Raw genomic sequence first — 15484 nt, 5'->3', positions numbered from 1 at the left:
CTCCTTCGTTCTAATATCTGGTTTGTGTTTTTTTATTTTCTATTTTCTGCCTGCATTGTTTGTATGTTAATGCGTGAATGGGTGTGAACCTCTCCAGAGGGTTGTGTTGCGTGACTTGGTTTAGATATTTTGTACCATTATACATAAAGGTGGAGTAAGCTTGTGAAATGTGCATTATCTTAACTTTGTTATAAAAAATTAAATGAACCCAGTTTTTTTTTTTTTTGGTTCATTTAGTGTTACCCGCTGACACTTGGTCAGAAGTGTGTTCTCCAACAATACCCAGTGAAATCAGGTGCCCTTCATGTCCAGGACAGTGAGGTTTTTAATGGTGGTGCTAAAACAGTAGTTTAGTTTGTTTGCACCGTTAAAAGCAGCCGTGTCTCTTTTCAAATGAAATATTTTGAAACTGTCCAAAACATTTTGTGTGAATTACACCGAAGGTGTCGTTATTGAATAGTCTTTTACTTCTAAATGGTATTGGCTAATATTTTAAACGGTGGTATGCAACCACCATCTCAAATGCAAATCCTAATCAGCAGACCCTATCTCAAGGCTGATTTCTTTTAGTGCAATACCTTGATTTTTTTTTTTTTTTCTTCTTTATTTTTAAGTTGTAGTCATTCATGGATCACACAGATGCAACTTGAGTGTGTAATTTTATGGTCATTTATGGCTTACAATAAATGCATTAACTGTAGAGTCAGATTAAATCAACCAGGGAGTGTGGGGTGAAGTCCAGTAGCTTTGCAGATCCAGGGTACAACTTCTGAACCCTGCTTTTTACCCCAAGGCAGTTTCTAAGTAATGTTACAAAAATAACTTCAAGAAACCACCAGAACCTGTCTCATCACTGAGATGCAGTCACAAGTGATCACTTCTTGATGTCACGTTTCCTTTACTTGCAGTAATGTACCACTTTAGTTCATTATTCCTTCTTCCTGACTGGACTGATAGTTGAATCTGTGGGGTCAAGCAGCCAATGGTTTATGCTTCCAGCTCGAAGTCAAAGTACTGTGGGTCAAAGTAATGGATCCTTACGTATCCGTCCTCTCCTCCACTGCTGTAACTGTAGACAACAGTAGGAGAAACATGTCAGCATAGTGACAGACCAAAGAACTTTAACCAGACTACTCTGCATTTATGGGGCTATGTAATAGAATAGTTATCTTATACCTCTTGCCATCAGGATGGAATGCCACACAATTGATTGGACCGAAATGACCTTTAACCCTCCCAAACTCCTCTTCATAGGCCGCATGGAAGAATCTTTAAATAGAAAAGAAAGGCAAGTTAATGCTTTAACATTTCAAAAGGCAACAGATATGGGTTTTGCCATGTGATTTGGTATCAAATAAATGTGAGGAGAAGGTTTTCCTTATTGTCCTGCAACTGCCAATACATTTGAGCTCACCTGGCCTCAAACTTGCCAATCCTGGTAGAGGTGGTAGTGACTTCCATGGCTTCCTGCCCACCTCCCATCACCACCTGAATCACAAACATCAAAAGTAAGTGAGAAATTTTTTTGTGTATGTGTGTTAGAGGCATGGTCCTATGACAGAACACCATACTGTAGTCTTCACTTACATGGTCCATGATGGGGGAGATGGCAGCAGAGTTAACAGGTCTCTCTGTCTTGAAAGTTTTTATGTGATCCAGAGAAGTACAGTCAAACAGCTGAGAGGAAATGCAAAGAAAACCAACACTTGGTAACAAAGTCTACTTCAAACACCGGGTACACAGTAAAATCAGACTAACAAAACAAAGATTATGGATTTAGTCAAGGACCACTAGGTTTAGACATCCGATTGAAACAACCTGACATGGCTCTCTAAAATGTAGTCAAATAATACGTGAAATAAAGTGAGTGTCACAGCCTGCCACTGACCATTCACACATGGAAAAAAAATCCTAACTATACTAGCTGGGTCAACATTGTTACATCCAGTGTTAAACCATGTAATTACTGTCAATTACAGTGCACAGTTCAATTCACAGTCCATGGGGGGAGTCTGCCCCCTGCAGCTAAACTATATCACTACATTAAAGTCTAGAATAGGGCCAATAAAAAGATTTCTTATAAGTAATGCAATAAAATGATTGTTAGAAACAAATCTAAGTTATGTTTGCTTTTGAAATAAATTCATTTCTGAGCACTCGTCATGTGACACAGCATGTTGAGCTGTGTGACGTTAGATGAGTGCTCACCTGCTCTTCATTATGGTGGTGTCAAAGGACCAAGAAAGAAGGTAAGGGTTTACCTTGGCAGTGTTGTCCTTTGAGGCACTAATGAACATTGTGAGATCCAACGATGTCTGGATGTCATTGATCTGCTTGGTGTGCTCCTTGGCCTTCTTCAGGACCTCCCCAGACTGTATGTACACACACACACACACGTCATCAAGACATGGAAAATGGTTCTTCTAAACTACTTGATATCTTTGCTTGAAACCTCACATTTCTAATGTGTGTGCACTGGTACGTTAAGCAGGTAGGCATTTATTACTAGTGTCTACTCCCATATGTTCCCAGATAGACAGTATGTGACCAACCTTGGCGCTGAACTGGTTAAACTCTCCATTCTCATGGCCTGCAATGACAAACTCTCCCAAAGGTCCCCACACAGCGCTGGTAATCTTTTGCTCACTGCAGGGTATTGACAAGTAGGGCTGGTTGTCACCTGCAGACAGAGGGAGAGAGAGATTTGTTCATTACACCACTGCTCATAAATTTTATTCTCAAAAATATGAAGACACAAATAACTACTCATACATTGACTTGTGACATCACTTTATTATACACTGTTCAGGCTATATACTGTTTCCAACTAGGGCTGTGCCAAATATCGAATTTTATGTTGCATCGTGAAAAGATTAAGGTCAGTCTTGGCCATTTTTAATAAGGTATGGACAGGTCTTCCAGCCAATCAGAGAGCAGAGATTTAAGACTGAGCAGCGAAGCACAAGTTTAGCATGTGTTTATGGTTACCACCACTTACTGTATAACTTTGCTCTAAGAACTCATTCTGTCATTGTTTTGATAGAAAGCACGATCAGCCAATGATGATAAAAATAGTGCAGCACTGAAGAGAGTTAGGGCACGTCAGTTAGGTTGATGCACACAGCACAGAGTGTGGAGGAGCAGCCAGCAGCAGCTCACATGCTAATGTTTGGGCTGCTGTCGCTGTGACTTTTGGGAGTTGACCAAGTGTAGTGTGTTCTCCTTTAACACTTTTGACTGTTCAGAATACAGACTTATTTATTATAACTCTTCCATTTATTTGAAACACAGTTGTATAAAGTACCATGTTTGCCAGACAGAATTTTCTAAATAAATAAATAAACTTATTTTATAATAATCAATGTAATATTTAATATCATACGTCACTTAGGAGTAAAACGGCACCTTTAAGCTTAACTGAAATACTGCTTTGGTTTAAATCATATTATATATTGATATCCACCGATATGAACAAAATGATTGTGATAAGATTTTTTTACACATCGCCCATCCCTATTTCCAATAGAGGAATAAAAGTTTTCACTTTGATTTTTTGTAAATCACCCAGCATGAATCTGCATCAATAAATATCTATGTCCAATCATCAGATGCCTACAATACAGATTTAAACAAATTATCCACCAATTGCTGGATGTGGCTGGCATGTCCCTCTGTTCAAGCAGCCAGTGTTAATGTTCTAGTTAAATAATTAAAGTGACTACTCATGTGAGTATTCATGTGCTGTGTGTGGCACGTACTGATCTGCTGTGGATCCCTCAGGTCAAAGAAGTTCAGGTAGCACTGGTAACCCATCTGCTTGTCTGTGGAGAACATGATGATGTTGCCGCTGAAGTCGAAGCCGCACGTCCTGACAGCAGAGTTGGTGTGGAGCAAGGCCAGCTGTTTGCCTGTGAACGCCACATGCACGTTTACAAATCCATCTGATGTCCCATAACCAACTGGCCCACCCCAGTATGTCCACTGTAACTTCTTCACGTACCTGTCTCACAGTCCCACAGTCGACAGCTGTTGTCTGCTGATCCTGTCAATACATTTTTAGTATCCCCTGAGAGGAAGCGTTAGGGAACCCAACATGAGACCACCAGGTAAAGCAGCCACTACAGCTAAGATCAGTGACACATTTCAAAACTAGAGCTTTTCTGGAGAAGGATACAGTCACAGTCGACACACCACACAGCTCCTGTATGTCCATTGTAGGTGCCGAGCCTCTCGCCGTTGACAGAGTACCACACGTTGGCTACCTGCAGGACATCACAGCAGACAGAGCAAATAAGTGGAGCCCAGGCAAAGACGCATGTTTGGCAACAGTGATGAGGGCAGGGGCCACGGCTCATCTTGATCGGAACTCACCGTGTCCTTAGCCACGGAGAATAGCAGGTCTCCTTCTCTGTTGTACTTGATCTGAGTGATGGACCTCTCATGGCCCTGCAGCAGGATGGGTTTCTGCAGAGACAAGTGCTCGGGTTATCAGACTGTGCGCCGCTTACAGCAGCTACCAGTGTTATCTCTACACAACAAACAACTGTACAAGCCTGCCAGATGCCAGGGTTTCCGCTAGCTAACACTGACGGTAAAGGCTAGCTAACGTGAAGGCTAAAGCGACGCTAGCGCTGTGCTAACGACACAACATCGTCTAAACGGTGAGCTATGTTGTAGCCGAAGGATAACCGGCAGCCACCGTCCACCACATGCCATACTAACCATTGTGCTCAGCCAGACGTGCCCACTCGGCCCACTACAGTCACTACACGGATAGCAAAGGCAGAAATAATGGGACACTCGTGTTACAGGCGCCGGAGCCGCGGAGGAAAAGGAAGATGACGCACTTCCTGTGACAAACAGAAAAAGATGGCGTCAGCGCGCCCCCTACCTGTGCAGTTACTAGTAAGATCTTTATTTGTCAAAGGCACAAACATACCCAGGTAGACTGAGTCAGGCTCATACTGATGCCAAACTAAAAACACTCCCTGTGTTCATCATTGAATCAATCATAAGTGACACTAAATCAAGTCTTATTCTACCATTCTCTAAAACGCTGCATTGGATCGAGTTGATTTGATTTATACCAATTAACAAGAAAAAAACATCTCGATTTGGACGTTTACGATGCAAAGTTTTTCTCAACATGTCAATAACATTCAAGAAAACTTTTGACTTTTTAACTTCAACTCACAAATATTTACAATAAGTTAACAATGGCAACATTGACAGAAAACAGTTATTAACCTGATGTCTGCCAGTGACAGACGGTCGAACCAACACTAGTCCCAGTAGACCCCCCAGCTGGCCTCACACAACCAGAGTGCAATATTACCATATTCACTGTTCTGTTCTTTTATATTTGTGTTGTTAATACCTTATATATATACCTTACAGGGGTAAGAAGCAGTGAGATGTAATGGACCAGCAGCTGACAGAAGACTTAGAGCTGAGGCAGACCAGTTGGCAGCATTACTGACTGAGAGTGAAATGCAGTCCTAATCTGGATCTGACAGACACAGGTTTGGGGAACCAAAAAGTTATGTTGGAACATTCAGGGGCTTGATGTGAGACAATCTGGCACTGAGGCAAAGTAACTGAAATACGTGTCAGATCAGCTTCACACCAGAGAGGCCCAACCCATACTATCGAGTTATAATTTACACCGACATGTAAAACATGCAAACTCCACACAGAAAGACCCCCGGGTGGAATTTGTACCTTCTTCTTGTAAAGGAACAATACTCATTACTTAGTATATCTCATAATTATTACTTTGCTTAAGGGTGATATTATTACTGCATACTAAAAGGCTATGCCATATTATTATTTGTGGTGAAAATTATGCCACAGTATAGTATAACATAAATTGAAAATGTCAGTTGGAGCTGAAGAAACACTGCTTCTTCTTTCAACTATCATCAGTCTCATATTGACACAGGCATTGACAGATGCACTTCCTTTTTAAATGAACAAAGTCAAATATCAACTATTGCATCTTTTATTTAATAAGAAACTAAATATACAGGGCCAGACAAAAGTACTGCAAAAGACAAAAAAGGAAACATCTTTGGTTCCTTCGTGGTCGATGGGTCTCCATATCCACCCACGGGACTGGAGGAATAATGGAAGAAATTAGGTTTACCACTTGTATTTTAGTCAAAGAGGACTCATTCTGTTAGTTGTCACCTTGTTATTGATGCTACATATTAAGTAGGTTAGAATGTGTGAAGAGAAATGGACATGTTAGGGAGTAAAACCACAATCACAATTCAATTACATTTTCCCTCGGCTCCGCCTTTTAAAAAGCATCAGTGAGATGCACAATATTTTGCTCAACATCAAGTAAAAATTGAGAGTAGCTCAACAAACAGGTTTCAAACTTAAGCAACAATTCTGCTGTGAGATAAGTTGTCTGTTTAAACAGTACAGCCATGCAGGACAGTGGATATGATAGATATACATTCTCAGCTAAGTGCTTGTCAGTTCAGACTGCCACAGAAATAAACCAAGAGGCAAGTGTTGCATAGAGGTCCTTGAACATCCTCATTTTAACATGTTACTGCAATTACACAACACACACACACACACACACACGAATAACATAGAGCTGAAGTTTTAAGTGGTTGCCATTAGCAGCAGACATGTAAAGCTAACCTAAAAGCAATTGAACACAGAAATGTTAGGAATGGAAAGTTGGTGATAGAAGTAAAGCCTTTATATTATATATTGTCTAAATTAATAATTAACCCCAATTTATTTTTACAGTGCTGTTCTGTAAGAGACAGACATTTCAGAATCAGATGCTTCAAGCAATAAACACAGACAATAAAATCAATCACTGCATATGAGGCTGAGTGGAGTTAAAATTTCACTGGTCTACAAGCAATAACTGAAAATTCTGGAGAAAGCCAATATTGTAAGGTATTCTGAACATTAGAGCTGTTTGAAAAACCATCAAATTAAATATCCTTTAATAATTACAGATTCTGTTTCTTATGCAGTGAAGGATGATGTAAGCTAAAGAATTGATTTTTCTTCTGTTAAGATTTTAATTGTACGCTGAGAACTGGACACACAGACACACACCAATGCACACAAATCATTCAACCTCTGATGAGTCATCTTGCCATGTAAATGTTTGGCCTGTGTCATCTCAAGGAGCACGCACTTATGTTGCCAATCAGTTGTGCGTTTGATCCAGATCAAAAAGGGAATGTGTAGTGAAACAGCACATCACAGGGGCGTCAGTACATTTATACACACATACACTATTACTGATCATTGGAGCCGTCATGTCAATGGGGCTGTCTAATGTACGGGTTAAGCTGGGGTAACAGAGTGGGGGAAATATTAATCTTCGGGTTTCTTTCAGTGTTCAGATTCTGAGCGTGTGCCAAAGGTTACTGACTGAGGGGCCACAAGCAAGAACAACAGAATGTGTAGCACTGTTTTAAAGCCTTCCACTAATGACCTTCATTTTATAACTAATAAATGAAACAGAATCAATTAAAAAAAGAGGAAAAAAACACCCAGATGTTTTCCTTTAGCCTGCCACACACTGTGGAAATTAGCTTGACTAATAATCATGGAAATCTTACTGTGGGAAAATGGATTATCTTTGACTGTGTAGATGCTTTGCTCAAATTGTTATGGTAATCAGATTACACACAATAATGTAGTTATAATATGCATGTAAATGTGCTGACTGATGAGGAACAATCTTATCATCATGACAAAGCCTATAGAGGATGCTGGTAGGACACAAGTTAAACCTTCTGTTAAATAGTGATCAGATATTCTTTCTAAAATATATCAATGTGTAAGTACCCACTGATCCCGGACCAGTGTTTAGCATCAGTTTCATCCAGCAGAGGAGGAGTGGCTTGCAGGCTGGTGGTCTGATGCTGGGAGGGGAGAAGAGCATTACTTCACTCCTGTGCAGCGAGGGGCTCAGCCATTGTCTCTTCTACTGCCGTGTCTGTGTCCAGTTCTGGGTTGCAGTGGCAGGAGTGGGAGCAGGCAGTGGTATCTGGGATAGGACAGATGCCGGACTCCAACAGAGAGTCTGTAGGTGGTGGGGAGGGGGAGTCGGTCCCTGGGTCAGTGGCTGAGGTTCCTGTGCTGTCACCTTGCTGGCCACTGAGGTTCTGGACCTTTTTGTTGAGCTCGTTTCGTTCCACTTTCAGCGCCCTCCGCAGTTTCTCCAGCCGCTGGACTTTACCTTGAAGGGCCTCGAACTCCCGGTCCCGTACAGCTTTCTGTAGACACATACAAATATTATGATAACAAGCATTTTTTGCTTAGTCTTCAGCTATAAGGGACAATATAATGTGAGTCAGATACTCACCAGTGTTATTCAGGCCTGAGAGTATGTTTTAAAGTGTGACAATAATAAAGACTAAAGCCTGGTTTACCTCCTCTGCCATCTCCAAAAGAGCCTTGTTGCTGCTCTCCCACCTGGACCGATACATGGCTGTCTCCTTCTCCAGCTTTTTGATCTTTTTAGTCATCTGTAAGCATGAAGGAAATAAGACTGTCACCCCAGCATATCTACCCAAGAAAATACCTAACTCCCCCCTCTTTTATTTATTTTTTATACACCTCACCTTCTCCATCTCTTGTTTGAATGTGGTAAAGACTTCATTACTCTTGGACAAAGTGGTCTGAAACTCTTCAAACTTCTCTGTGTATAGTGACAGCTGCAGACAACCCAGGTTTGATCATGTAAGGATTCTCGTTTCAACAAAGCAAAGATTCTCGCTGGAAAGTCAAAGTCGAGTAATAATGGTGAAGAGTAAAAACTCACCTGCTGTTTAAGGTGAACTTCCTGCTGCTTCATCAGCTCACACATCCTTTGAGACTCTACTGCTTCTTTCAGCAACTAGTGAAGGGAAGCCATACATGGGAAAGACAAAGTCTAATGCTGGTGTTTGGTGTTTGTATATTTTGTGTGTGTGTGTGTGTGTGTGTGAGAGAAGGGATCACATACAAAGTCTTTCTCTCTGTTATGGCGCTCCTCTGACTCCTTCAGCAGCTCCTGAGCCTGGTGCAGCTTGGCGTCCACCAGCTGCTGCTGTAGGTCTTTGTGCTTCACCACTTTGTCTATGTGCTGAGTCACACAAGTTCAGAGAGATAAAAATGCCTTTTACACATACATGAAAAATGTGACAAACTGTGATTCCACCAGCAGCCTGAAAAGAACTCATACTACACTCAAAGAGTAACTACTCCCTAATTTACCTTTGGGATGTACACATAACAGACACAGTATCACAAAATGTGTGTAAAAGGGCTGGGCGATATGAAGGAAAAAATCTTTTTTTTTTTTTTCCCATATCAGCTTCAGTATAAACCAACGCAGTATTTCAGTCAAGCTTGAAGGTTCCTTTTTACTCCTAAGTGACATGTAAAGATATAAGGTTAATTTTGGCTTAAATGTTATTTACTTTCTTTTAAAAAGTGAATATGGCAAACATTGTACTTTATACAACTGTATAAATAGTTACATATAATAAACTAAAACCTGTATTCTGAACAGTAAAAAGCCTTAAGTGTAAAAGGAGAACACACTACACTTGGTCAACTCCAAACAAATAAAATCTTTAATCTACAACTAAAATATTAAAGCTTTCATGTTTTACAGGAGAACAGAAACTAAATTCTATGGTCACTTCCACATAAATAAACTAGGTCTGTTGCTGTGCAGCAAGTCACTCTTATTTTAAGGGACCAGCAACACTTGCTTGGATCTGGGACTGGAGAGTTTTGTATTTTATGTACTGTAGAGTCTAGAGGATGGCACTGCTTTAGATGGCAAAAAAGGTTAGTGGTATTAGCTGTTTTTAGTGGAACAATTGTATATTCTTGTCAAATATACGTCAATGTTTAGCTGTGCATGCTACTCTGCTTCTTGTCGGACTTTAAATATCAGAAATATATATTAAAGTCCTCAAACCCTTGTTCTCATCTTTTGAGCCCTTAGCTGTGTCTGTTTGGGTGCTTTCATAGTTAATGCTGAAACTCGAGTTGTCATCAACGTTTCTGTTCTGTTCATCTTCTCTTTAATCAGGCCCCACTCCTGATGTACTGGCCTACACAGCTACAGCAGCCCAACATTAGCATGTGAGCTGCTGCTGGCTGCTCCTCCACACTCTGTGCTGTGTGTGTCAACCTAACTGACGTGCTCCAATTCTCTTCAGTGCAGCACTATTTTTATCATCATTGGCTGTTCATTCTGGTTAAAACATGGACAGAATGAGTTGTATTGGCCATGCCTTATATTTCTATTGAAGAAAAGCTATATTGCAATAATTATTTTATTGTTTTATCACCCAGTCCTATGTGAAATGAAAATTTCAGATTTAACAGGCAAGACTGCAGTCTGTTTTGCATCTTTCAGTCAATAACCCCGGCCCATGCCTCTGTTACATTTTTAAAATATGCAAAAGGCTATAAGAAAGGCTTTTCTCTTTGAGGGTGTTACCCTCTGAAGCATGCAAAGGCCCACAAACCTCTTCTCGTAGTTTGTACTGTTCATAGAGTTTCTTCAGTTTCTCAGCCAGCTCTGTGTTCTCTTGTCGGAGGCTGGCGTTCCTCTCATCGTGCAGCTCCAACTGATTCTGGATATCGTTCAGTGTCACCTGGAAATGAGAGGTCACCTCCTTCCTTTTCTCCTCCTCCAGCCTGGTTCTTTGCACGCCTTCCTCCTGCAGAGGGAAAGGAGTGGAACAAGAGGACACTCAGAGAGTTGGCACGGAGAGAGGACACTCCCTGCCAACTGGTTTTCAGTTAAGACACAGTGGGACATTTTACGTGGTAAAAATCAGCAACTGATAAAGATAAGCAGATAAATGTAGTAATTAGCTGTTGTTTTTTGATGTAAAACCACACAGAAACTGAAAGAAGTTGGGATTGTGGTAGATCCCTTCTGCATATTGGTGCTAATTGTGTAACCTTGAGTGTGCGGTTGTGCCTCTGCAGCTCCCTGCAGAGGCTCTCCAGCTTGCTGCGGGCCAGGATAGCCTTGCTGTGTTCGTTCCTCAGGTTGTCTTTCTCCTGGACGAGTTGGTTCTGCTTCTTCTGCAGCACTTTTATCTGCTTCTGGGTGTTCCGGTGCTCTTCCAGCTGTCACACACACACATTCAGAGGAGTTCCATTACAACTAGACTAATACCAGCAACTGAATCTCACCTCTGGAAAAATTTCTACCTCTGAAACTTAAGCCTCATCAATCCAAGCTAAAATGTAAACATTATAACAATCTGCTATGGTTCCTAATAAGCTCTTCAAAAAAAATGTAGTGTAAGGTGACCTACAGGAGGAAGTGTGACAGTGTGACTACAGTACACCATAGTGCTGAAACAACACAACTGCTATTTTTCCACTGTGATTCAACTGATAGCATTGCTGCAGACTAATCCTCATGTATCAGCTCTGACACACACAAACCACAACCATCATGGCAAGCTCACATGCACCATAACACACAATATAAAAACTTCCCAAAGCACACACAGGTCATTTGAGATTATCATTAGTGCTGCAAAAATGCTGCACACCAGCTCAGAACGTACAGTGGTTACAGGACAGGTCTCTGCACTGCACCACTTCATTGCTGTTTGACCAGATCTCTGCATCACCTTCAAATACACTGTGTTTAGATAGGATTAGCACATTTTTATGTGAACAGCCACAGACACATAAAAACAAGTACAGTGCCAGAGCCTGGAATAAAAACAATTTCCACTGCAGAAATCACTCACCAGTTCAGCATACTTCTTACAGAGCCCTGCAAGCTTTTCCTCTGGGGTGCTCAGTGTGTTCAGAGTCTGCATGAGGAGGGTGATCTCTTTACCTACATACACAAGCAAAACAGAAAACAGAATAAGTTAGAGGACAGAGCTGTTCAAGGTCAGACTGTAGCTAGAGATAGGTTTCTTCTTCAGTCTTCAAACATTCTACAATATATCCACTAAAGATGGGTTTGTAGGAAATAAACACAAAAACCCAGAAAAGTGAGACTGTTATCTTTGTCAATACAATTTCATTCTTCAAATAACAGAGTACTAAGTACACATCTGACATTGTTTGCATCACACACACGTTCTGGTGTGTTCTGGCATCTGCCCACATCTTTGCTACCTTGCTGCATACAGTTACAGACTGCTTAATAGCTCGTGTGGTTAATGCTGGGTGAGCAGTGTGCTATGTGATGCCAAGTCTCCATACCTGTTGTGTTCTGGAGAGCAGCACAATGAATATTCTTATGGAAAGAGTGAGCTACTCCTTACCCAGACCCTTCACTTTCTTCTTCTTCTCCTGAGTTGTCTTCTTCTCTACTCCGTCTTCATCTCCATTGGCTTTGCCCTCCTCCGGCTTGTCGTCCTCCCTCTCACTGGTCAGACCATTGAGCTCCAGGCTGTGCAACTGGCCATTAGGCACTGCGCTGACATCGTCAGAAATGGTTTCTCGGCAGTAGGTGCTGAGGATGTCTTCCAGCTGCCGGCTCAGCTCCTCAGCCATATCACACTGAGATAATGCTGCCTCTGCAACTACATACAGTGGAGGTAAAAACATGATTAAAAAGAAGGCAACGTTTTGTGATTTTGTGGACAAACACAAAGAAAATATATAAAATACACACTGCCAGACTACAAATGGAGATTTGAGGCTGCAATTGAAAATACATACTGCATCATTTGGCACCTAGTCATTGTTTAGTGGTGTTAGTGGCAAACTTTTTAAATTATTTTTTGAAGTAGTATCAGCCCAAGCCAGGGCTTGACATTAACGTTTTTGTTCTCCAGTCATGTAGCTAGTGGTTTTCCAATGTTACTAGCCACTCAGCATTTTTACTCGTCACAATGTTGTTGTTGGGGAATTACATTTCATTTGATTAAAGTTGACTTTGGGTAGCTACAATTTACTTGAACCAGATTTACAACCCTTTAAAATTAAATTACCACTGTACACACTTAAAAATAAATGTTTCTACAGGCCAGTATGAAATATTTACATATAGATAGATAGACAGACAATATTATTAATCCTCAGAGAGAAATTAAGTTGTCATAGCAGCTGGGTAGACTTAAATATTATAAAGTACAAATTTAGATTTTGCTTATATAATATGTAAATGGTAAGTTGTCTGTAGGGGTGAGCTCATTTACAGTGTTTCATAAAAGAGTATGAGCAGAATTTCGACAATATCTACACCATGTACACTTTTTTCCCCTCCATAATCAGACTGCAAATTCCAGGGGAGTGATGAAATAATGTGAAAGCAGCTCTTGAGCCATTATTGATAAATAACTCGACACATCCCCACTAACGGGACATTCACATTTTACACCTAAAAGCTACTAGTTAGGATGTGCAATATTGTATTAAATGCTTCCATTGGTCATCCATGTAAAAAATATATTTAAATTTATGATTAAAGTTATAATGAGCAGGTAAACTTTTAAACTGACTCCTGGTTTAATGGTAAACTGAGGGATTCCCATGACAAGCAGCACTGGTTGACACACTTTAAAGTTTCTTCACTGGATGTCTACAGGGACTTCTTATTTACAGTGTCATTGTCAGTGTCAGTTACTGTTAAGGCAGTCGTGGCCTAATGGATAGGGAGTCGGACTTATAACCAGAAAATTGTGGGTTTGAGTCTCAGGTCCGGCAGGAATTGCCCACCTTCAATACCATGACTGAGGTGAGACCCTTGAGCAAGGTGCCCGGGTGTCAGCAAAGCATTGCCACAGCAATGGCTGCCCACTGCTGTGTGTGCGCACTTTGGGATGTGCAGAGCACAAATTCTGAGTATGGGTCATCATACTTGGCCACAAAAAGTCACTTTAACTAGCAAGACAACAGGTTTCATGAATGAGGTAGTTCTTATGTGAATTGTGTCATATGGCAATTAGTTCATTATTTCAGACAAAAGTTGCTGGTGGGAGTGATTCTGTCACACGCCATTGCTGAAATTCACAGGTTAATACCAAGCCCCAGTGCAAGCATATATTATTTGTATTTTGGTGAGCATTATGCATTTTTAGTTAGAAAGATGCATATTTCTAAAAACATGTCCATGGCCTTGCACATGGCCAACAACATATGCCTTCCTTAGTGTTAAGACTATTTCAATTTTATTTTACACAGGTTAAAAAAAAAAAAAGCTGTCAATAAGCACCATATTAAAATTTTGTATGCTGAATTTGGTGTGCACTTTGCTTGAATAAGCAGTACAGGCACAGAGACAAAGCCAACAGCTGTTATTATTAGATGTTATTCTAAATCAAAATTTTCTGAATTACAAATCAGTGTACCCAGGACAAAACAACCACAGAGACAGCAAAGCCTGCCCTTCCTACTGACCATGTATACATCGTTCTTGTGCAACTGAGACAATGAGACTGTTACGTCAACAATTTAATATTTACCTTAGATTATTAAATTCCTACCTTCACTTCCAGCCTCCTGGCCTTGTGGAGGTGTGTCTGTCTGTGGCGTTTGTGGTTCAGACTCTTTGGGGCTGTTGCTGTCTGAGCTGTCTTTTGCAGCTGCAGGTGACTCCATCTCTCCTGCTGGAAGTGGAGGTGAAGCATCCTCGCTGCCCTGGGTGGCAGACTCTTCTGTGTGCTGTTTTTTCATCTCTGGTATCTGTTCCAAGTAGACAAACCTGATACTGGCTTCACAACAACACAGGCTTACAACAACCATCCCACTGCAATCAGCCTTTTCCCAGACTAAGCTGAACGTGATGTTCAACGTTAACTTGCGTCATGTTGGTAAAGCAGAAGTGTTAGAGATGTTTTGTGTGTTTGCTAGAAGCTGACCTGAAGCTGGGAAGCAGAGCAGCCTGACCCTGCTAATAGTTTCTATAGAAACTTTGAAATTACTCACCGCAGCGTCAACGTTAAGCAACTATAATGTACGTCAGATTAACCCACAGGTTACGGAAGCAATGCGCAGCCCACATTAATAAGTCAGTTGTTGACACCAGGCCGACCTACATGTCTGAAGCCAATGTAAGCAAAGTGCCCTGTGCTGTCTAGCTTTCGCTTTGCCACCAAGCTAACACAAGCTAACGCTCGCTAGCCGCCAACATACCCGACTGTCACCCACAGTTAGCTGATAGCCTGAACACAACGCCCCACAACATAAACGAACCACACATGAACTTGTTATGAATTATACACCGCTTTCTCTGATATTAGGGAACTGTTTACCTTCCAAGTCAAAGAGGAAATAGCGACTGAACTCCAGGTTTCCACAACAGCGTGAACCAGAAAAATGACTTCCGGTTATAACTTGGGCTTCTTCCCCCTCCTCCTTCTTCTTCTTCGTTGGATCCGGTTTACGTGCCACCACCACAAAAACGCACATAAAATGCCAGTAATTAATATACAGAGTATACAGACCGAAACCCGCGCAAAAACATTCTCAGAACAGTAATGTTAAAAACATGGCATTGGCTTACAAGGTT

General features: G+C 41.1%; 2 protein-coding genes across 3 annotated transcripts; both read right to left on the bottom strand.

The window, feature by feature from the left end:
* Nucleotides 1-642: 642 nt before the first annotated feature.
* Nucleotides 643-4845, bottom strand: eif3i (eukaryotic translation initiation factor 3, subunit I). The gene is made up of 11 exons (XM_026299654.1): nt 4723-4845; nt 4372-4464; nt 4175-4262; nt 4001-4066; nt 3759-3908; nt 2553-2680; nt 2262-2372; nt 1588-1677; nt 1415-1488; nt 1177-1269; nt 643-1069 (listed from the first exon to the last, which is right to left on the bottom strand). Exons 1-11 carry the CDS (start codon nt 4723-4725, stop codon nt 988-990), a joined length of 978 nt encoding a protein of 325 aa, XP_026155439.1. The 5' UTR covers nt 4726-4845; the 3' UTR covers nt 643-987.
* Nucleotides 4846-5985: 1140 nt separating this feature from the next.
* Nucleotides 5986-15323, bottom strand: txlna (taxilin alpha). 2 transcript variants are annotated; one of them, XM_026299650.1, is made up of 11 exons: nt 15228-15323; nt 14460-14658; nt 12294-12554; nt 11766-11857; nt 10957-11127; nt 10515-10709; nt 8993-9112; nt 8810-8884; nt 8610-8702; nt 8418-8513; nt 5986-8261 (listed from the first exon to the last, which is right to left on the bottom strand). In XM_026299650.1, exons 2-11 carry the CDS (start codon nt 14647-14649, stop codon nt 7932-7934), a joined length of 1623 nt encoding a protein of 540 aa, XP_026155435.1. In that variant the 5' UTR covers nt 14650-14658; nt 15228-15323; the 3' UTR covers nt 5986-7931. The 2 variants fall into 2 exon arrangements, with proteins under 2 accessions (XP_026155435.1, XP_026155437.1); XM_026299652.1 differs by having other exon boundaries at nt 14460-14677; nt 15228-15292.
* Nucleotides 15324-15484: the final 161 nt, after the last annotated feature.

Source organism: Mastacembelus armatus, chromosome 11 (assembly GCF_900324485.2).
Source record: "Mastacembelus armatus chromosome 11, fMasArm1.2, whole genome shotgun sequence".
NCBI lineage: Eukaryota > Metazoa > Chordata > Actinopteri > Synbranchiformes > Mastacembelidae > Mastacembelus > Mastacembelus armatus.
The sequence above is the reverse complement of the archived record's forward strand: the minus strand, read 5'-3'. Positions and strand labels throughout refer to the sequence as shown.